Genomic DNA, 23171 nt, shown 5'->3' on the forward strand with positions numbered 1-23171 from the left:
ATTGAAAAAAAATTAATTTCAATAAAAAAAAAATTATTTTCGAGACTCGTTTCAACTAATATATCAGTGAACATATTTTGCCTGCAAGGAATCTTGAGAAATATGATTTAAAAACGGTACAATGTTATAAATTACTGTTATTTGAGACTGAATCGAAAAGTGAGTTAAATATTAATTCGATTACTATTCGTGTTTCGGCACGAACCAATAATTTTCGAATCTAGTAAGATTTATTTGTAGAAAAGAAAAATAATATAATTATTTTACTATGTTATTAAGTGAAGAAGATGATTATACAGAGTTTCAAGATGTCGAATAGCAAATAATTATTCTATAGAACATTTCATTGGAAAATTTCAATACCGCTTATTTTGAAAATTACAATATATTGAATGGAAGAGTATAATATACGGAAATAAGCTATAAGATAAATGTTAAATACTTCTTGGAATAATCTATGTAACAGTTCATGTATATCGTAATAATGCTAAGTTACATAACAACTGAAATGTTTTATTTTAAGAAGAGAAGAAAAATTAGAATATATATTTTTAAGAAAATGGAAAAATTTTTAATAAAGAGGAAAATAGAAACATTTTTTATATTTAATGGCACTTAGGTTTTTACCAAAACTGACAGTACTGTGAGTAAATAAATAAATCTGTAAATAAATATATAAATAATTGTATAAATAATTAAATAGGTAATTAGATAAATTACTAGATACATAACTAAACCAATAAATAATTAAGTCAATAATTAAATAAGGAACAAAATTAATAAATAATTCTTTATTTAAATAAGTAACTAAGTAGATAAATATTACAAGTTTTTTCCTAATTAAAAAGAAGTACTAAGACTAAATGAGACTTCCGGTTGTGGTGTGAAAGCGAATGTACGCGTGTCGAAGTTACTCTGAGAATATGTTAATCTTTTATTGGTGAAAAGTGGATAACAGTTGAGAGATTTATTTTTTCTAGTGAAGTTTGAGTTGCAGTTTGCGTTGAACATAAAATTTTTGAGTTGAATATACATTTGATTGCATTTTTTGTAAGTAAATGTGAGTTTTATAAAAGTGAGGTTAGAAAGTGAAACGCAATAGGGTGCGCCACAGCGGACCCATTCATTCATCCAAAATGTCGGCCGTCGATCGGAAAAATAGATCCGCAAAAAATGTATTAAGTCAAAAGGAAAATGGTAATAAAGCAACAGGTAAGATTGACAAAAAGGAAGGAAATGGAAAAAATATCCCAAATAATAGACCAGGAAGACCTACCAGCAGAAACCAACTCGATAAAGATAAAAATAACAAACTGATTCATGAAGTTTTTAAGACTATGGAAACTACAACAAGTAAACAAGGGACAGATACGGAAGTGAAAGAAAAAGTAGAAGGCGAATGGGAAAATATGTTTCATGCAATGAAAGATGAAATATTAGAAGGTATCAGAAGTGATTTTAATGCTTCTCTTAAAGAAATAGAAAGCAAAGTGGAAAGCAAAATGGAAGAACTTATATCAAGGACGGAGGAAAAAATCATGAAATCCCAAAAAGCTATCGAACAAAAGGTTTTCGAGCAATATAAGTTAGTAGAATTAAAGTTCAGCGAATGGGACACAGAAAAAAAGGAACTATTGGATAAAATTAATAAGCTAGAAGAAATTGACCGTAGAAGAGATCAAGAAAATAGAAGGAAGAATATAATCATTAGAGGTCTGAAGACAGAAAAGAACGATAACGATATAAGAACAGAAGTGGAAGATTTCATAGAAGCGAATCTGAATCTTAAAATCGACTTGGAATCAGCAGTCAAAATTAAACCGGCAAATGGAGAAGACTTCCTCAAAATTAGGGTAAAAAGTGCAGAGGATAAGAAAAGTATTATAGAAAAAAAGGCGACACTTAAAGGTACCCAAATCTATTTAGATGATGACTTGACCAAAGAGGATAGAGAAATACAAAGAAAAATATACAGTAGAGCAAGGGAAGAAAGAAGTCGAGGAAACACGGCTAAAATTGGATACAAGAAAATCTACATAAACAATCAATTGTGGGTATGGAAAAACGAGCAGGGTATAGTGAAACAAACGAGATCCTTTCGACACGAAAGTGACAACCATACAGACGTCAACGGAATTTACACTCAATCAGGAACAAGAGCCTACGGAAATAAAGAAAATCTCGATTGGACAAGGGATAATGGACGAGGGAGGAATAATTCTGACAACGGAATCTTTACGGAACCAAGAGAAGAAAATTCACAACGCCACCGGAGAAGCAAGTAAGAGAAAACTGTTGAAAGTGTCAAAAAGTAAAATATTAGTGTGGAACGTACATGGAATAAAAAATCTGTTTGAGTTAAGCTGTAGTGAAAAAGTAAATTAGTGAGTGACTACTTTCTTATATGTGTAATAGAAACGTGGTTAACTAAAGACGAACTGTTATTAAAACATGATTTCAAAGATTATAAATATATAGGAAATGCGGCAACAAAACAATATGATAAAGGAAGAGCGAGTGGAGGTATTGGTATGCTAATTGACGAAAACGTAGTACGCAATATAGAAATTTTGGATATAAGTACAGGATGGACAGCAATCAAAGGATGGATAGACAATAAAGAGTGGATAGTTATATGTGTTTATATACGTCCGGACTTAATAAAGGATAGGTTAACATTATTTAGAGATTTCGTGTGGGAAATGCGGGAAAAATACAATGCGGCAATTTTGATATCAGGGGATTTTAACTGCAGAATAGGGAATCTCAATAATATGGATGAAAATATGTGCGAAAACGTAAATATAAACTATATGAGAAATTCACGAGACAAAACTATCTGTAGAAATGGAGAAGTGCTGTACGACTTAATGAGTGATATAGGTTTATGTTGTGTTAATGGAAGAACCCAGAGTGATTCAGGAGGTGAATTCACTTTCATAAATAAAATGGGGAAAAGTGTTATAGATTATACGTGGTCAGATTTGAACGGCTTAGATTATATCAGTGACTTCGAGTTTCTCAATTTGGACACTTCCGATCATTTAGCTCAAAGTTTAACTATTGAAAGAATTGAAATAGAAAGTGAAAAAGACGTTATTGGTGACGAAAGTTCGGATGTCAATACGATTTTGACTAATAAATACATTTGGGATGCAAGCAAACGAATAAATTATTCAATGAAGATAAAGGATAAAATTGAAAGTCGCAAACTAAAGAATGAAGAGGTAAATTTCGAAATTATGATAGATTTAATAAAAGAATCTGCAGGCGAAATGGATATGATAAAAACCCTAAGAAATAGAAAAGGAAAGCAGTTTAAGAATAATCCCTGGTTCTCAAAAAAGTGTAAAGAAAAGAAAAGAGAAGTTAGAAGAGCATACAGGAAATTTAAAAGACTTAACTCGGAAGAATCTAGAATCGAATATGTGGATAAAAGAAAAGAATATAGAGAAACGGTGAGAAGCGAAAAGAAAAGAAATGTGGATGATTTAAAAAAACAGGTTAGTAAAGTTAAAAGCAGTTCAGATTTCTGGGGGGTAATAAGAAGGTTTAGAAATAAAAAAGGAAGCGGTAGTTTCTGTGATCTCAAAAGTGAAGAAATTTTCGAGTTCTACGAGAATATTTTCCCATTAAGAGTGATTTTAGATGAAATTTACCTAGATGCAAGACACCCATATTTGGATAAGGACATAAGTATATATGAATTAAACCTAACTCTTCGAAAACTAGGAAATAACAAAGCTCCTGGGGACGATGGAATTATCAATGAATTCTACAAAGCTCTTCCTGGAAACGCAAAAGTGTATCTTGTAAACAAATTTAACGAGATTATAAATACGAGTGAGGTCCCAAAAAAATGGTGTAATTTTACGCAAATTCTACTCTTTAAGAAAGGAAACAAAAATGACATCATGAACTATAGAGGTATTGCCTTAGCCAACGCAATATTAAAAATATTTACTAATATATTAGCTAAAAGATTGGGTATCTGGGCGGAAAATATGGGACTCTTACCGGAAGGACAGGCAGGTTTTCGCGCTGGAAGATCTTGTGAGGACAACATTTTTGTGCTTCAAGCAAAAATATGCCTGACTATACAAAAAGAGCGAGGAAAACTCTTCACAACATTTGTAGATTTCCAGAGAGCTTTCGATTCGGTTCATCACGGATTGCTGTGGCAAAAACTTCATAAGATTGGATTAAGTGGACAATGTATTAGAATCATCAGATCTATTTACGAGAACGCAAAGATGAAAGTTAAATTGCAAGACGGGAAATTTACAGATGAAATAGAAATAACTATGGGAGTTCTCCAAGGAGATTCTTTAAGTCCTGTACTATTTATACTTTTCCTTCAGGACTTGGTGCACTTTTTCGAGTCAAACGGGTACAAATGTATAGAGGAAAAAGGAGAGATTCAGCTCTTCGCGGATGACCTAACTATCTCGGGAGAATCGGAGGCTGATCTACAGAGAAAACTACAAACATTAAGTGACTACTGCGAAATAAATAAATTGAATGTAAATACTAACAAAACAAAAGTTATGATATTTCAGAAGGGGGGAAAGAGAAAATCTTGTAAAAGTTTTAAATACAGAGGGAAATGTATTGAGGTAGTAGACGAGTATGTATACTTGGGGACTCTATTTCACAGATCTGGGAATTTTGCAAAGACTGTAAACTATTTTTCGACGAAAGCTAAAATTGCTATTGGGACCATTTGGAAACCACTGATTGCAACTAAAGCCGAAGGTTGGAATTCGAGACAGAAGCTATTTGACGCAATCGTCACATCAACTCTCTTATACAATGCAGGTAATTGGGGACTAGACTATGAAGAGGAATTAGAAATTGTTCAATCTGGATTCGTAAAACAAATGCTAGGTCTACCTCGTAGAACACCAGGATATCTACTGAGACTGGAAATTAATTATTCTAAATTAATAGTAGAAGTGATGAAACGGGCTTTAAGATTATTGGTCAGAATAGAAAAAATGGAGGATACGAGGCTGCCAAAGATTTTTTTGATAAAACTAATGGAGGATGCGGATAAAAAATATGACACGAAGAAGAAGTTCAACTGGTTTAGGAAATTAAGGGATAAAATTATGAAAATAGATCCAAGTAAATGTGTATACAACAGCGAAAAAGGAAGAATGGAATTAAAAATAAAAAGTGCAAGTGACATCGAGGACTGCTTAACAAAAATGAGAACATCGCAGTTCATAGAGGATAGAGAAAGAGCAGTTAAATCAAGGTATTGTCCTATCTACAAATATATAAAGGCAATGAAAAAACCAAATGCTGAGTTGTACCTCAATTGGAAGATTCCCTTAAGGTTCACAAGACTCTTGGCACAGCTAAGAATGGCCGGTAGAATAGAGTGGCAATTGAACATAAAACTCGGTTATGTGTATAAGTTTAGTGACAAAGAAAAGTGTTTAATGTGTAATATGGACAGGAATGAAAATTTAAAACACGTCTTAATGGATTGTCCCGCGTATAACGAATGTTGTAGTGAAAATGTGCGACAAAACTCTTTAACAGAATTGCTGAATGTGGATAACGGTGAAAGTCTAAAAAAATTATTCTATTTTGTAAACAATTTAGTAAAGATAAGAGCGTTTTGTTTGTGTGAATAGGGAGAAATGAGAAAAGAAGAAACACTTATGTAAAAAGGCTACAGGCCTATTGTTACATTACTTGTAAATAAAATAATAAATAAATAATACTAAGACTAAATAAACAATAACAGGTTTGCCACAGGTCAAGAAAATCAGGGAATTCAGGGAAAAGTCAGGGATTTTTATTAAAGTACTGGAAAAAATTTAATTTTGGAGAAGTTACAAATGATTGCAGAAATTCAATTATTTTCAAAAGTAATAAAATTCTTCGCAGAAATTCAATTATGTTAAAAAATTAAAAAAAAATTCTTGTCAAAATTTAATTATCTTTAAAAATAATAAAATTATTTGCAAAAAATTGTCCTCAATTCAATATCTAATCTACTATTTTAATAAAATTTTTCAAAAGAATTACATTTTTCGAAGAATTTACTTAAAATTGTATTAAAAATAATTGAAATCCTGTGAATAATTTTATTAATTTATGAAAGTAATTGAATTCTTGGAACAAATTTTTAAATAATTGAAATAATGTAAAGAATCTTATTATTTTATAAAAACAATTGAATTCTTTTGAGAATTTTTATTAAAATAGTAGCTTTTGAAAATATTTTAATTTCAGCTAAGAATTTCATTATTTATAAAATGTAATTAAATTCTTACAAAAAAATTAAGTGAATAATTCCATTTTTCTAGGAATTTACTTTAATAAATTGTATTAAAAACAATTGAAACCCTGTGTAGAATTTTATTATTTACGAAAATAATTGAATTCTTGCAACGAATTTTATTATAATTTTTGTAAATAATTTCATTCTTTTTTGAAAAATTTTATGGAAATCTAAATTTTTATAAAACATGAAGATGTGAATTACTCCGAGTCGAAGACTTAGAGTGATTGATATCTTTATGAAAACATTTAAATCCTGATTTAAATAAATAAATATTGCAAATTTTTTTCTAATGCGAAAGTAGGTATTAAAAATAAATAATTGAATAAAGAATTAAATTAATAGATATATATAGTACAGAAATTACTAAATAAATAAGTAAACAAATAAATAATGAAACAACTAATAGATAAATAATTTAATAATAATAATATTAATAATAAAAGTAAATAAATAATATAAATAATATATATATTATAAATGCAGTAAAAATGTTCTTTTAATATTTATTCATTTGATTTTAGGAGTCAAACATTCCTGGCTATTTGTCAATAATAAATTATTTATAGTGAATTTTTCTCATCACATTTTCAAGAATCATGATAAATACGGCGAGACCCGATGCAGTTGATATTAAAAATATCAGTGGGAAAAAATCTGTTAATACAACCGGTGTTGGTATTGAACTGAAACTTTCTGGACACGTTGGTTTTTTATATTGCCAGATACGTTTTAATTTTTCTGCATTTCCATGTTCAACAATTTGTCTCAGTCTATAATATGATAAAAAAAAGAATTTTTTTTTCATCACTTTTAAAATAATAGTGAAAAATAAAAATGATGATGATGATAATAATAATAATAATAATAAACTTTTACCCGTAAGTAACCATTTTTTTGAAAGGCGAATTTTTCACAGTTGCAGTTGCTAGAGACTCTGTAGGTACCATAAGAATTACCACTAATTCACATATTTCCTCTTCTGTGAATGTGTCCTTTAATTAGAAAAATAATTTTTCTTTTTTTTGGCATAATAAATAACATTTTTAATAAATTAATATAAAAATAAATTGCAATATTAATAATTTTTTCTACAAAAAAATAAGTGTGTCGCGCTCCAAAGAAATGTATGTACCTAAGAAGCAAAAAATTTGGTTATGTTTGCATTGTTTTTAATCTTTAATTATTAGTTTCTGTGTTTAATTTAAAACAAAAATTAGTTTTTATTAATGATTTTAAATGTAATAAAGACTTAAACATCAACAATTTTTATTCAGAGCTCATCTGCTTTGTATATTTTAAATACAAAAATTACGATCATAACCTCAAATTTTTTTTGCTTTTTAGCTATACCTTTCTTTGTAACGAGTCAAAAATAGTGAAAATAAATATTTTTATTGAAACAAGACTAAAATGGTTGTATTTAAATTTTTTCATATTTAATTTTGTAAAAATTAAATTTTGTGGTTTCTATTATTATTAAATATAAGTATATAAAAAATATTACGTCTACTATTTTGTAGGCAGTTGCTGACTCTATTTGAAAAGCGAAACCGCCTTTTTTAACTCGTTGAAGACCGTCGTGAGCTTTCAAATAATTGGCCGTCTTTCTTTTTTTATTTGGTGCTATTTTTTTATTATATAAATTAATAACGTGTTGATCATTGGTTGTCTGTAAATTTTTAATTAATATTTTGTTTGTTAAGCCAAGGGAATATTTTGACTATATATAAAATATTATATAGGCAATAATATATTAATATTAAAATTTAAAATATAATAAAAAAGTATTTTATATTGTCCTGGATTAATAAGGGGCCGTCCATAATGTACGTAAGACATTTTTTGGAAATTTTAACCCCCCCCCTCTTCCTCTCAAAGTCTTACATAATTTATGGACGATTTTACTTTTTTATTCTTTTTATGTTATAAAGTAAAAAAAAATTCAGAAAATTTTTGATGCCGTGGGAGTTTATTTTATACATCTAAATATATAAAATATATTTTTTATTATAAAGTATAAATAGAGTGAAATTTAAAAATTTGTACCGCGAAAAAATTACGAATGTAGCCAACGTCCTCGACACCAACTTCCAAATCACTGTTGGCAAGATCCTCAATGGTATTAATGAATCTAGTTGGTTCGGCAAGCAGAGAACCAACTATCGAGGCCGAATAATATTGAGACATTAAAAATCCCCAAACAAATAATGTAATATAGACAATGCGACCCGAATAAAAGCGAGGAATCTCGAAACAATCTGTGAAAGGACGAATTTATTCATTTTTAAGTTAATTAATAGATTTTTAAATTTATTAAGTAACAAGAAATTGACTTAATTAAAAAAAAGTAAGAACGAAACTGGGAGAAGCGACCCCCACCATACAGACGCTCCTCCCTTCTCTTTGAAACTTCACTCAATACGCAAGCGCATCGCTCAAAGTAGAGGGGAGGGCGAAGAGTTACAATAATAAAAAATTGCACTAAATAAAAAATAAATAAGGGAGCGTCTATAAATTACGTAAGACATTTTTTTGGAATTATTAAATAAAGAAGTAAATACATAAATATATAAATAAATTCTATAAACAAATGTATAAACAAATACTTCCTCTATGAGGAAGTAATATTTAAATAAATATATAAACGAATATGGAAATAAATGTACAAATAATTAGATAAGTAATAAGATAAATATAACTAAATAAATAATTATTTATTTAAATAAATAACTAAGTACCTAAATAAATATTGCAATTTTTTTCCTAATTAAGAAGAAGTACTAAGAGTAAATAAACAAATAAAACATTAAATTAATAAACATACAAATATTTAAATCAATAAATAACTATATAAACAAATAAATAAATTACTGCATTTTTTTCTATTCAACAGAAATTACTAAAAATAAATAAAAAAATTAATGAATAGTTTGATAACTAAAAAAATAAATAGTTAAATAAATAATTGCATGTTTTCTCCTATTCAACAGAAAGTACAAAGAGTAAATCAAAAAATAAATGAATAATTAGATAGATAAGTAAATAAGTAAATAAAGATTGAAGAAAAATAGTAAATATGTCAATGAATAAATAACTAAATAAAAATTGTAATAAACAACTAAATAAATACTCACAGTTTTTTTCTAACTTTACAAAAAGTACTAAGAGTAAATATATTTTAATAAATAAACAATTAATTGAAAAAACAGCCAGTAAGAACGAGACTAAGAGAAGCGACTCCCCACCATATGGGCGCTCTCCCTTCTCTTTGAAACTCCACCCAATACTCAAGCGTATCTTTCAAAAGAAGAGGTGAAGAGTTATTTTTTTAAATGAATTAATTATAATATAATATTATGATATTAATAATATTAATAATTATATTAATTACAATAATTATATGTATTTAATATTATATAATTTATTCATTAAATTAATTACATAATTAATATTACAATAATATTAATATCTTATAATATATTAATATGAATATTACTCTCTACATTTAAATTAGTAAAAATATTCATTAATTTGAAATTAATGACTGACTTTTTGCTTTTAAATTAGTAAATTTTACTAATAATGTAATAATTTTTACTAATTTGTTAGTAGAATTTTCTAATTCAAAATCAAACGCCAGTCACTGGTTGTACTAATAAATAGTAATTTCTATACTTATTAATTAGTAAAATTTACTAATACAGAAGCAAAAATTCAATCACTAATATAAATTAGTAAATATATTATTACTACTTCAAATTTGGAGAGTAGTGTTAACACTATTAGTAGAATTACTAAGCATAGTAATAATATTAATTAATTAATAATTAATAGTAATTAATACTATTAGTATTAATCGTCAATTATCATAAAAAGAGAAATATGAATAAATAATTAATTCACCCTGTAAACAAGTTGATCCCATCACATCAAGAGCGCCGTCCAGAGCGACTAATGGTTTCTTCATTTTAAAATCGGCATTATATTTTTGCTCCATTTTGGCAGTGATAATAATTAAAATCCAAATTAATATCATCGTCATAATCATGAGCCACCATACTTTCTCCTCAAATGGCTTCAGAAAAGAGTTTCTTATATTATTTTTCTTCGGATGACGGAACATTAAACCGCCTCTAAAATTTGTTTAATTAAAAATATTTTTAAAAAATGTCATACATTAATATTAAATAAAATTATTTATGTGTAATACATCAAAAGATTTATTATATTTTAATAGTGACCTAGATAGCAAGTATTCTTGCAGCAAAGGAAAATAAATATTTATTTTAATTTATTTTAATAATAAACAAACCTTCTGGTTTATTTAATTTTTTTTCTTATATTAAAAATTTAAATGTGTTTTATTTATTTTCGATTGGAGAGAAAAGTTTCTTGTATATTATACAGTAGAACCTGTTGGAATGCAACTTGATTTTTTAAATTTTATTACAGTAAAAAATCCTTAAAAAATTGTTTTATAATTTAATTTTGTAATATTTTTTACAATATTCTGGAACTAAGTGAAAATAATTCTTGTTGGATATTTTTTAATACAAAAAAAAATTTAAAAATAGAGTTGCATTCCGATAGGTTCGACTGTAATGTGTTTTATTTCATTACTGATTGCTGGAGAGGAACAGAGATGCCATTAGGCGGAGGAATTTCATCCCCACTCTTGCGCCATTTTACATTGACTTAAATGTAAAATGGTGCAAGAGTGGGGATGAAATTCCTCCGCCCAATGGCATCTCTGGAGAGGAAAGAATGCGCGCGCTTTTCAGGTGGAGGGGATAGCGTCAGTGGTATAGAAACACTATCCCCTCTCCTTACATGTGTCGCGCGCATTCTTTTTTTCTATTGGAAAAAAGTTTAAAAATATATTTTTAAACTTTGGATGAAAATGACGCTTTAAAAAGAAATTTATTAAATAGGAATTAATTAATTTTGTTATAAATATTACTTAGCCACGTAGGATTGAACTGTAAATTCACAAATATCTAAACGATCCTTTAGAAACATGAATGGAGTGGCTCCAATGTCCACTATTCCCTTTGCCATGTCACCCATTATTCCAGTGTAAGTTCCATTGACAAGATAACCCCAATTTGTGCCCTGAGTGAGATGAATTCTATCAAACAAAATATGAAATACAAAAATAAAATTGTAAGATTCTTTTATAATTTTCTGTAACAAACATTTACTAAATTTTAATTAACAAATCTTAACTAAATCTTAATTAACAAATGTTAATTTACAAATGTTAACTAAATTTTAATTAATAAATGTTATATGCAAATTAATTAGTAATTGTTTATTAGCAAACATAGATACAATTATTATATTTATAAAACATAAAAAAGACATTTTTTCTCTATTATAAAACATCATAAATATTTATTTGTTATTTATTATTATTTACTATTATTCTTTAATTATTTATTATTAAATTCATTATAATTACATACTTTAATTAACTAATAATTATATATTATATTATTAAATTATCAAACGTATTAAAAAATATTTTTTTATAAATTAACTAAATTTTCTTCTATAAATATTATTTAACTATTATATATTTTCTCGCACTTACGAAAAATTGTACATGTCCTTCAGTTGACGAATTAAATTAAAATGATATCGATGCATAGAATCTAAGTGTGTATTTTCTGGTACTGACAAATAGGTCATTAAATCTGGTTTCGGCTCCTGACTAAGCTGTGAAAAAATTTGAAAAATATTTCGAATCAGAAATTTTCTATTTAGACTTTTTCTACTCGAGAAATTTACTTATTTTTACTCTCTAAATTTGAAGTAGTAAAATTTTTTACTGATTTGAATTAGCGACTTAATTTTTAATTTTTAATTTTTAATTAAAAAATTTTACCAATAAATATATAGTAATTCTAATTAAATTCACTAATTTAATTTAATTAGTTTAATTACACTAATTTATTATAGTAAAATTTACTAAATCAAATGCAAAAATTAAGTTGCTAATTCAAATTAGAAAATATTTTCACTTATTTAAATAATTAGTGAAAATTAATTCTATTAATTTAATTTAATTCTACTAATTTATTAGTCAAATTTACTAAATCAAAAGCAGAAATTAAGTTGTTAATTCAAATTAGAAATTATTTTCACTGACTCAAATTAGTGAAAATCTACTAATTTAATTTAATTAATTTAATTTTACTAATATTAGTAAAATTTACTAAATCAAAAGCAAAAATTCAGTCAGTGTTTAAAATTTCTAAATATGTTCACTAATTCAAAATTAGAGAGCATGGGATAATAGAAATCTTGCTAGAAATACTAAACTAATAATAAAAATGAAATAATATAATCGTATTAAATTTACAAATATTGAAAAATTTAATTGAAGACCATTTAAATTTCTACGTCGCTCGTATTTATACTGATCGAAGTCGATTTTAAGGCCATCGTGAGATTGCCACGTTCCCATGAAGGTGACATTTAGTTTTCCACCATGACGAAAGCTGGGATTATAGACATCATAGAGTAGAATATTTTCTGTATTTTGTAGAGCAAGTGTCATTTCTGTATTCACTGCTAAATGCAATTTTTCCAAAAGATTTATCGGCGCTTCTTCTTTTGTTATTAATAGCCAGTAATATGATTCGTTGTACAGAAGTTTATTCCGGGTAAACTGAATTAAAAAAAAAATTAATAATATAAACATGTATCATCGAGTAGTATTTACTTAAACTGAATTGAATTACAAATGTTAAAATAAAATATTTTAAATTCAGTTTAGATTTTTAAGAATTGAAAAATAAATTAAAACCATGTCCCTAAATTCCGGGAGAATTACAATTTTTAATTATGAAAAATAAATAATTTTGAATATAAATATTAATTTAGGACTAATTTTAAATTATTTTTCAATTATTTTTTATTAAAAAAATTTGTCAGAAAAATAATCTTTTTGTGACTGAAAGTCGATTCGAGGCGCTTGAAATTTGCCTGTATAATAATTTCACTACCAGTAGTAAAAGAAATGATACAGTCAGACATTTTTTGGTTTATTTCGAATTTTGTCTCTGATAATAAAAATAATTTTTGCACGAGTGATAAAAGTCAATTTTAGTCAGACAACTTATTTCTAATTTTTTGCAAATTCGCTTCAAGTAGAAAAATCAATAATATTGTTAGATATTTTCCGAAAAGCTTGAAAATAGTACATAATTATAATAAATATGTTCATTAGTAGTAGAACATCGTTTTAGTCAGAAAGGCTAATTTTTTTCAAGTTGTTACCATATTTTCAGACATTTGCCAGAGAAGTTAAAATTTTATCCAGTTAATAATAACTTTCATATCAGTAGTAAAACCAAGTGTATAGTCAGACAATTCCCAAAAGGGTTGGAATTTTCCCAAATAATAATAATAATAATAATAATTTTGTTCTCAGTGGTAAATGACGATTTTAGTGAGGCAAAATTCTGGTACTATTAGTAGTACACGACAGTTATAGTCAGACATAGGGCTTATAATTTTCTATTAAAAAAGTATATTTGTTTTGGAAATATTTTGAAATTTTCTTTCATTATTATTTTTTAGAAACTTGGCTCTAGTAGTACAAATACACTTTTGGTCAGAGTTTCAAAATTCTTGTGTAAATAACAGTAGTAGAAAATAATTTTAGTCAAACAGGACATTTCGAAATATCGTAAAATTACAATATTTAATAAATTAGTAAATTTAAACTCTACTCATTTGTAAAATTTAGTAATTTATCAATATGTTCATTAATTTATTTTGTACTATTTAAATAATTTATTAATTAATTTAATTTTTACTACTAAATTAATAAATTGACTTATGATTTGCTAATTCATTTTATATAGTAGGTAGTAAAATATTATATTAAATTTTATTTTAGTCGAAATTAAAAGATAATTTTAAAAATGTTTTATTTTTTATTAAATTGAATTAAACAAATAAATAATATTTTAATAACTAAAGAAGCAGGGAATTAATTCGAATTAGAAAAAATAGATTACCTCGTGTAAAATTTTGTCATGATCAGAACAATCCATGTCCAAAAATACTCCAAGTTTATAATAATCAACACTTAAAATTCTTCGCATATTGATGACGTTCGAAATTGGAACATAAGAAACTTCCGTTTCAAAATTTCGAAAAAACGACACTTTCTCTAATCAGAAAATTACAAAAATTCTACATTAATCAATTCTTTGATTAAATTAAAAAAAAATTTACGTTTTACATTAAACAATTGATTTTCGAAATTTTTTTTTTTTTGTAAGGCCATTTATATATTTAAATATATGAAGAAATAAAAAATTTAATTTAAAAATGAAATTGAACAGCTGCTTTTTATTTTCTAAGTTAAAACTTATTTTCTATTTCTTCTAATTTTTGAACGTTCATATAGTAAACGAATCATTTTTCTGAGTTTCAAATTTCCAATATTTTTAAAATTAATGAAATTAAAAATATTTTAATTAAATATTTATTTAGTTAACTTAAAAATTAAGTTTCGGATTAGAAAAAACAATATTTAGTAAATAAAAAATCAAATTCAACGAAGTAATAAAAATATTGTCATTCATTTGAAGGTTCGAAACTTTAAGTAAATAGTTTCTAAATTCTAAAATTTATTTTCTAAAAAATGACAATTTTCTAAGCTCGTTTACATATGGAAATAAATAAATAAAGTAATTAAGTAATTAAAAAAGTTTATTATCTGAATTAAAATTCTTGTTTTTTAAATTAAAAATGCAGTTTCAAAATTAAAAAAAATCCAAACTAAAAAATTTGTTCTCTAAACTAAAAATTTTGTTTTCTAAACTGAAAAATTCGTTTTCTAAAGTAAATTTGTTTTATATCAAAAACTTTATTTTCAAAATTAAAATATTTTCGAATTAAAATTTTTATTCAATAAATAGAATAGGAATTTCTTCTTACCATCTTTGTTGAAACATCCAAAACTGACAACCTTATGAACGTTCTTTTTTTGAAAATAATCCTTAGCAAATTTTGCCCTTACTTCGATGTCCGTTGACGTTGCCAAGGCAAACAGAAACATAACGAGAAGATATTTTTTACATTCAAAACTGATCATATTGCTTTGAATTATTATTTTTTATTTTTTACTTACAAGTTTTTTTGACAATTAACAAAGAAATAATATTATTTTTCCATTTAAAATAATAACAATAACAGTAAAATGGTAAGAAAATTATGAAAAAGACTAAAGTGAAACATAGATGGTAAATTTTTTTTTAAATATAAGAAAATTAAAGCGTCTCTCAAAATGAGAACGGTCTAAAAATAAAAAGTTTTGAAAATAAAACGTCTACAACTTTAATATATAAATTTAAAAAAATTATATTTATTTTAAATTTAAATTTATTTTAAATTCAAATAATAATTTACAAACTTTGTGAAAAAAAGCTTAAAAGAACTTAAAAAACTTAAAAGAACAGTTTAAAAATTAAAACAACAATTTTAATATACTAAATAATTTAAGTTTAATATGTTAAAATAATATTTTTTTATATTAAATATAAATTAATTTTAAAATAAAATAATAATTTTATAAACTATTTGGAAATTTATTCCTTTGATGCAAGAGGAAAATAAGGGAATGCACTATTAGGAAAAAATGTTACGAACAAAAATTGATAGAATAGGTTCTGAAAATTGGAAGACATAAGAAAAAGTATATGAAATCTTACTTTACAGTTATAATTTTCCACAGTCTTGTAATTTATGTTTTTTTTTCTTAATTATAGATCTAGATTTTTTCATCGATATTTTTTTACACATGAAAGATAACAGGTTAGATAGAATGGGAAAATTATCGATTGAGACAAAATGAACTGTAATAGGTTTAAAGACCTGGTGCTGCATAATGAAAAATTCAAAATTTTAACCCACTTTTTTTAATATAGTTTGTTGACCGTTCACTGTATATTTATAAACGTTTGTTCTTGGACGCAATCGAAAAGTTTTTAATTGACAAAAAGAAAATTTTCAAAGCAACGTGTAATTTTTGCAGAAGAAATTATGGATTGTTTTTAATATTTTATGGGTCTACTTTTATTTTTTATTTATGAGTCGACTATTTAGTTCTTGACGGTAGTAATTTAATGTACGGAATGTTTAATTTCGAAGCAAGTGATTTTTGAATCGATTTTTTTTTCAATTCGAACGTGAAATTATAAGTGAATTTGAACTAGATTGACATGCAATATTCACAAGAATTGAGGGGTGCTTTGTCTGACTATAACTGGGGTTTTCTACTGAAACTGAAAAAAGAGAAAAAAAATGTTAACGAAAATTGTCTGAACAAAGGTGAATTTTATTATACTGTTGAGTTAAAAACAATTTCGAAATCAGCAGTCGTACGTTAGGAAGAAAGAATAAAAAAAGGTAATACTTATAATTGTCTGGCTGAAACTGACCTTTACTACTAGCAATATTGGGCTAATTCGGAAACATTCTGACTGACCTGATACTGTCCTGCACTACTGATCAAAAAATAATATAATATTTCGGAAATATTTATTTTTTATTGGTTCATTTCGAGTTATTAGAACAATTGAATTTTTAAAATTTAATTTTCTTTAATTTCTTTATTTTCATTCTTATATTTATTAATTTTTACTATTTTCGGGCAAATATATTATTCGGGCGAATGGCTTCGGGAAAAACCATTCGGGGAATTGGATTCGGGTGAATTGTCATTCAGGCGAAATTATATTCGGGATTTTCGATTCGGGCGCGTGGATTCGGGCGAATGGGCGTGAACCATACGTTGACTCTAATCACTATTTTACTAAGTTTCAAAAAATTTGATAAGTCTGACTATAAATTGACTTCAACTACTGTACAACAACTTTTTTTACTGTTAAAAGAATATTTATTTTCTGACAATAAATTAACCTTCACTATTTTATTACAAAATTAATTAAATTTAAAGTGTCTGACTATAAACTGACTTTAACTACTGTATTTATAATTAATTTTTAACTCTCTAACTGTAAACTGATTTTATAAACTGTATTACTGAGTTGAAAGAATTTTAATTGTCTGACTATATAAATTGACTTTCACTACTTTATTACAAAATTAATAAAATTTTTTGTGTCTCGCTATAAACTGACTTTAACTATACTGTATTAGGGTAGGTCCATGCCTAAAAAATCAAAGTTGTCCCCTACTTCTTCGATTTTGTTGAAACTTCGAAATTTTGAAGTGGAATACATGCCAGTAAAAAGCCCAAAATCGATTTCGAAAATTTTTTAAAAATTTTGGATTTACGAGGTTTTTAAAATTTTTTTTTTGAAATTTTGAAAATGATATATCTGAAAGGAAAATAAATGAAATTTAATGAAATTTTCAGGAAATGTTTATTATTTACAGACAATTTAAGAAAATAGTTTATAAAAAAAATTTTTTTTTAAACAAATTATTTAAAAAATAATTTTTAAATAAACAATTTTTTGAAAAGTGCAATTTTTTTTTTGTTTTTAATAACAATGATTCGATTCCCACTTATTTCACGAGTATTTTCAACAAAAAAAAGTTAGTAATTAACAATAATAATAATTTATTTAAACCAATAGAAATTTAAAAAATGCACAGTATTCTTACAAATTTATTGCCTGGCATTTTCCAAAAAGAAAAATTGAATTCGGTTAAAATTTACGAATTATAGGTGTGATATTTGATTTTAACTAGTAGGTTTTACTTTATCAATAAATTGAAATATTTTTGGAGTGTGTGACTATAAATTGACATTATTTACTGTATTATTAAATTAAAAAGTGGGGGGCTGACTAAAAATTGGCTTTAACTACTGTACTAATGAGTACACAAATAATTTTAAATGTCTGACTATAAACTGTCTTTAACTACTGTCTTTCAAAATTACGACCATTTGCAATGTATGACTATAAATTGACATTAACTACTGTATTATTAAATTAAAAACCAGGGGACTAACTATAAACTGACTTTAACTACTGTACAACTGTAAATTTAAAAAAATTGGGAGTGTCTGACTATAAATTGACTTTAACTACTGTATTATTAAATTTTACAAAAAATAAGGGGAATCTGACTATAAATTGACTTTAGCTACTATATTTATATACAAAATTTAACAAATTTAGAGTAAATGACTAAAATCGACTTTAATTACTGTATATAGGAATATCTTAAAAGAAAATTCAATGTCTGACTATAAATTGAGTTTACCTACTCTAGTACTAGATTAAAAAATTTAAAAATCTGATTCGAAAATACATTAAAAATACATTGATTTTAACTACTATACCACTATATAAAAAATATATGGAGTGTCTGACTATAAATTGATTTTAACTAGTACTGCATCAGTATAAATTGAAATACTTTTGGAATGACTGACTATAAATTGACATTAACTACTTTATTAGTAAATTAAAGAACAGGGGGCTGACTATAAATTGACTTTAACTACTGTCTTTCCAAATTACGATAATTTGGCATGTCTGACTATAAATTGCCGATAACTACTGTATTATTAAAGTTAAGAAATTTTTTCAGTCTCTGACTGTACATTTGGTTTATCTACTCATACAAAAATAAATAAAAAAAGTGAAAATTTCATAACCTATTCTGAGTTTTAATCACATGTTCTACTGAAAATAAAAATCAGACTACAAAACAAAAAACACGCAATTTTTTTTAAAAATTTGGGTCTCACGAAAACTGTCTCTTACTGTTTATAATAGAATTAGTTTTTTGATAACATTTCAAGTCTTATACGCCATCAGAAAAAAATTTATTTTAATCAAATAATCGATTACTTGTTTTTTATCGAATGAATATTTTCTTAAATCAAATTTTATTTGATATTTATTTAAATAAATTTACCGGAATTTTAATAATTTTATTATTACAATAATAATTATACCTATTACAGTAATAATAATATTATTAATAATAATAAAATATTACAATAATAATAAAAATAAAATAATTGAAAAAAAAATAATTTTATTATTTTTATATTCGAGAAAATTTTACGTTTTAATAGAAAATGTCTGATTTTACCATAGGGTTCGCTACTGGAGCTGAATTTTCAAGCCAATGTGGAAGGATCTTCTCTCACTGAAATAATCCTTTTCAACTAATAAGGAAATTATTGCAATTCGATAAAACTACAACTACTACGAAAAATGTCTGACTATACCATTGGTTTCACTACTGATGTCTAATTTATATGATTTTTGTGGTACACTCTAAATCTGAATCAGTAAAAATTTCACTAATTTAAATTCAGTTGTCCAGTTTTCTTTAATTCATCAGTAAAAACCACTGATTGTCAGTGAAATTTCACGGATTCATAAAAAAAAAACTGGGCCACTGAATTGAAATCAGTAAAATTTTCACTGATTGAGATTTAGAGTGTAAACTCTCGTCTGACTATTATTTTCTTTTTCCACTGACTTTCCAAAAGAAATTTTAAATAATTAAAGTATATTTTTTAATGCACTTTTTTCAAAAATAAAATAATATTTTTATTTTCTTATAATTTAGAAAGTAATAAAATTCACTAAGAGTAATTTTTTGAGAAATAAAATATTTGTTTTTCATGACAAAAAATGTTTTTTAAATAATAGGAATAATAAAAATTGGACTTTTCTCTTATCTTTTTTTAATAATAAAAGATATTTGTTTAAATTGTCCTTTCGATGTTTCGCTGTTGAAGATAAAGTTTGAAATGACTTTAAAATCAATAAAACTGTAAAGGGGTTCATTCTGTGCATGTGAAAAAAAAATATAATTATGTTATATATGTCTCTCTTGGAAATCTGAATGAAATTTCCCATGAATTTAAAATTATTATATATATATATATATATATATACATATATACAAAACTTGTGCGTTTTATTATTATACATTTTAAATGTTTCAATTATAACTTTTGAACTAGAGACAAAGAATATTTGATATTTCCACGCAATAACACCATATAATTTTGATGAATAAATAATTTCATTCTCTGTGAAACTTTTGTGTCATAATATGTTTTGTTATTCTTTGAAATCAAAAGTCAACTACTTTTTCATGTTCAGTTAATATTCAACTATCACACAAGTTATGGATTTCTTTGATAATCGTTGTTTTAGATTAAATAAAATTTTATCGTCTTTCATTGGACAATGGCCATTTCAAACGAGAAAACAGACAATTATTATTTCGTCGATTTATTTTTTTATGAATACAACACTTACTATTGTCACGGTAGTAAAATCAAGTAAAAAAAAGAACTGTTTTCTTTTTATTTTTATGTGGCGCGATTTTTTTTTTTTCTTTAATATATTTGTCATAAAAATTCTTTTTTTATTTTGAATTTTTTTGTGGTGTAATTTAATTTTTATTTTGAATTTTATGAAATTCGTAGACAGGCATTTCTCTCAATATAATTGAAATTTTCGAAAAAATTGAAGTTTATTTTCTAGGTTCTGCGAACAAATTTTGATACTGAAAACATTCGATAAATAAAAATCTGGTTAATTAAAATATTTTTTGAAGTATTAAAAAAAAATTTTTTTTAATTCCAAGAATTTTTTCAAAGTTTTTACTACGCAATAATGTTTTGATACTCAAACGGTCAAAAAATTGAAGTTAATTTCGGGAAATTTGGAAGAATTTTGATAGTGAAAACATTCAATAAATAAATTGGATAATTTAAATTTTTTTTTTTCATTTCGAGTACTTTATTCAGAATTTTTTTACTACAATAAATAAAACTTTGGATAATTGAAGTTTTTTTCTAGTAATTTTTTTATTTCAAGTATTTTTTCCAGTGTTTTTCACTACAATAATTCAAATAAAAATTATAATTAAGCTTCCATAAGTAAAAAATTATAATTAAATTTCTATAAGTAAAAGTTGAAATTAAATTAAAAATTATAAATTAATTTCCATAAGTAAAAATTGGAATTAAATTAAAAATTATAAATTAATTTCCATATGTAAAAATTATAAGTAAACTTTCATAAGTAAAAATTATAATTAAATTTCCAGAATAAATAAAAATTGTAAGTAAATTTTACTAAGTAGAAATTTAAACTTTCAAGCCCCTTGTTAATTACAAAAACTTTCTTTTTGAAAAAAATTTATTGTTTTAGAGAAAATCTAATTTTTCGAAGTACATTTTTTAAGAGGAGTGAAATTAAATTCTTTCAAATGTAAAATATCCAAAAATTATAACTGCAATTTTTCCAAGAGTCAATGAATTTTTAGAATTATTGAATTAAATTTATTCAATAATTTAATAATTTTTAAAGAAAAATAATATATTAATTAATAAGTTTATTTTAATGAAATTTGGGAGACTTTACTATTTTTTTTTTAATATTTTAAAAATATTTTCGGAAATTTAACTATTTTTAAAAAATTTTAATTTCGATAATTGAATTATTTTAAGGTCATCCGGGAAAAAATAGTGGTTTCGTAGAATACACTTGATTTTAAAAGGAAAAGAATATTTCGGGTTGGGATTTTTTGGAAATAATAGAGGGAGGGTGGGAGGAAAGTGAAAAAATAAAATTCTTTGAAATATAAAATTTATTTTAATAAACTTTGAGAAAATCTCCTATTTTTTCAATTTTTTAAAATTATTTTAGGAGATTTCAACTATATTCACAAAGTTTTTATTTCGATTTTTTAAAAACCTCATTTTTTTGTTTATTAATAACTTTTAGAATACTTTTTGTCATTTATTTGTCCACAAGGAATTAAAATTTCAAAATATTTTCAATGTAAAACCAATTGAAATTAAATTATTTCTCAAAATTACAACTGTAATTTTTCCAAAAGTCAGTTTATCGAGAATTGACTGAATATACCTATAATTATATATATTATTTATTTATTTTATTTATTATATTAATTTATTATTAAGTATTATTATTACTACTATTATTATTTATTAATAAATAAAAATTAAATTATACACGTAATGATTAATATTTAAAACAACAAATATAATATTAATATTATGAATTTAACTATACAAATTTATTTTATGAAGTAAAAAAATTGCGAATGACAAATATATTTATTTTTATCCTTTATTTTTGATGGAAAAGCGAGCAACAATTAAGGGGAAAAAATTGAACCAGTTGATAATACGTTGATTTAATAGGTGATTGGTCTTATAACATTAGAATTGAATTTTGATGAAATTCTGAACAATATAACAATTATCTTGACCAACATAGGAGTATTTGGAAAATTAATTAATTGTGTCTTCAATAAAAAAAAGGTGCGTGTTGACAATGAAGTATTTCAGCAACAAAAAGTAGAATGAGAATTTTTTTTGACTTTTTTTTAAATAAATTTATTTACATATTCATTTATTATGAAATAAAATAAAAACAGATGAAAAATCTTCTTAATCGTTTCAAATCAAATTGGATGATGATGTCAGAGAAGGAAGTTGAAATTCTGCTAAATGGTTCGGATAAGGGAAAAATTATAATTCTTGCGTATTTAGGTAATTGTTACAATTTTTTCAATCAGATATATTTTCTAATTAATTTTTAATTAATATAATTAATTTTGATAATTTGGAAATTATCCAAAAACTTATTTTTTATCAAAGATAATATAATTAATAATTCTTTAAAAATTAAATTCTAGCGAAAAAGGGGCCGTTCAAAAAATACGTAACGCTTTAGGGGGGAGGGGGGGGTCAAGCTATTTGCTACGGTCAGCAAAAAAAATGGCGCTAATGTATACAAAATTGCGTTACATGGGGGAGGGGGGGTCCAAATTTCCAAAAATTACCGTTACGTATTTTTTGAACGGC

At 25.0% G+C, this 23171-nt stretch overlaps 1 protein-coding gene across 2 annotated transcripts; it reads right to left on the reverse strand.

Moving 5' to 3' along the window:
• Positions 1-6847: 6847 nt before the first annotated feature.
• On the reverse strand, positions 6848-19674 carry LOC122504651 (ionotropic receptor 75a-like). Of its 2 annotated transcripts, none has more exons than XM_043615844.1 (9): positions 19400-19674; positions 12666-12974; positions 11895-12019; positions 11262-11429; positions 10205-10434; positions 8348-8559; positions 7806-7970; positions 7178-7293; positions 6848-7071 (listed from the first exon to the last, which is right to left on the reverse strand). In XM_043615844.1, exons 1-9 carry the CDS (start codon positions 19400-19402, stop codon positions 6858-6860), a joined length of 1542 nt encoding a protein of 513 aa, XP_043471779.1. In that variant the 5' UTR covers positions 19403-19674; the 3' UTR covers positions 6848-6857. The 2 variants fall into 2 exon arrangements, with proteins under 2 accessions (XP_043471779.1, XP_043471778.1); XM_043615843.1 differs by lacking the exon at positions 19400-19674 and adding an exon at positions 14332-14478.
• Positions 19675-23171: the final 3497 nt, after the last annotated feature.

Source organism: Leptopilina heterotoma, unplaced genomic scaffold, assembly GCF_015476425.1.
Source record: "Leptopilina heterotoma isolate Lh14 unplaced genomic scaffold, ASM1547642v1 Lhet_31, whole genome shotgun sequence".
Lineage (NCBI taxonomy): Eukaryota > Metazoa > Arthropoda > Insecta > Hymenoptera > Figitidae > Leptopilina > Leptopilina heterotoma.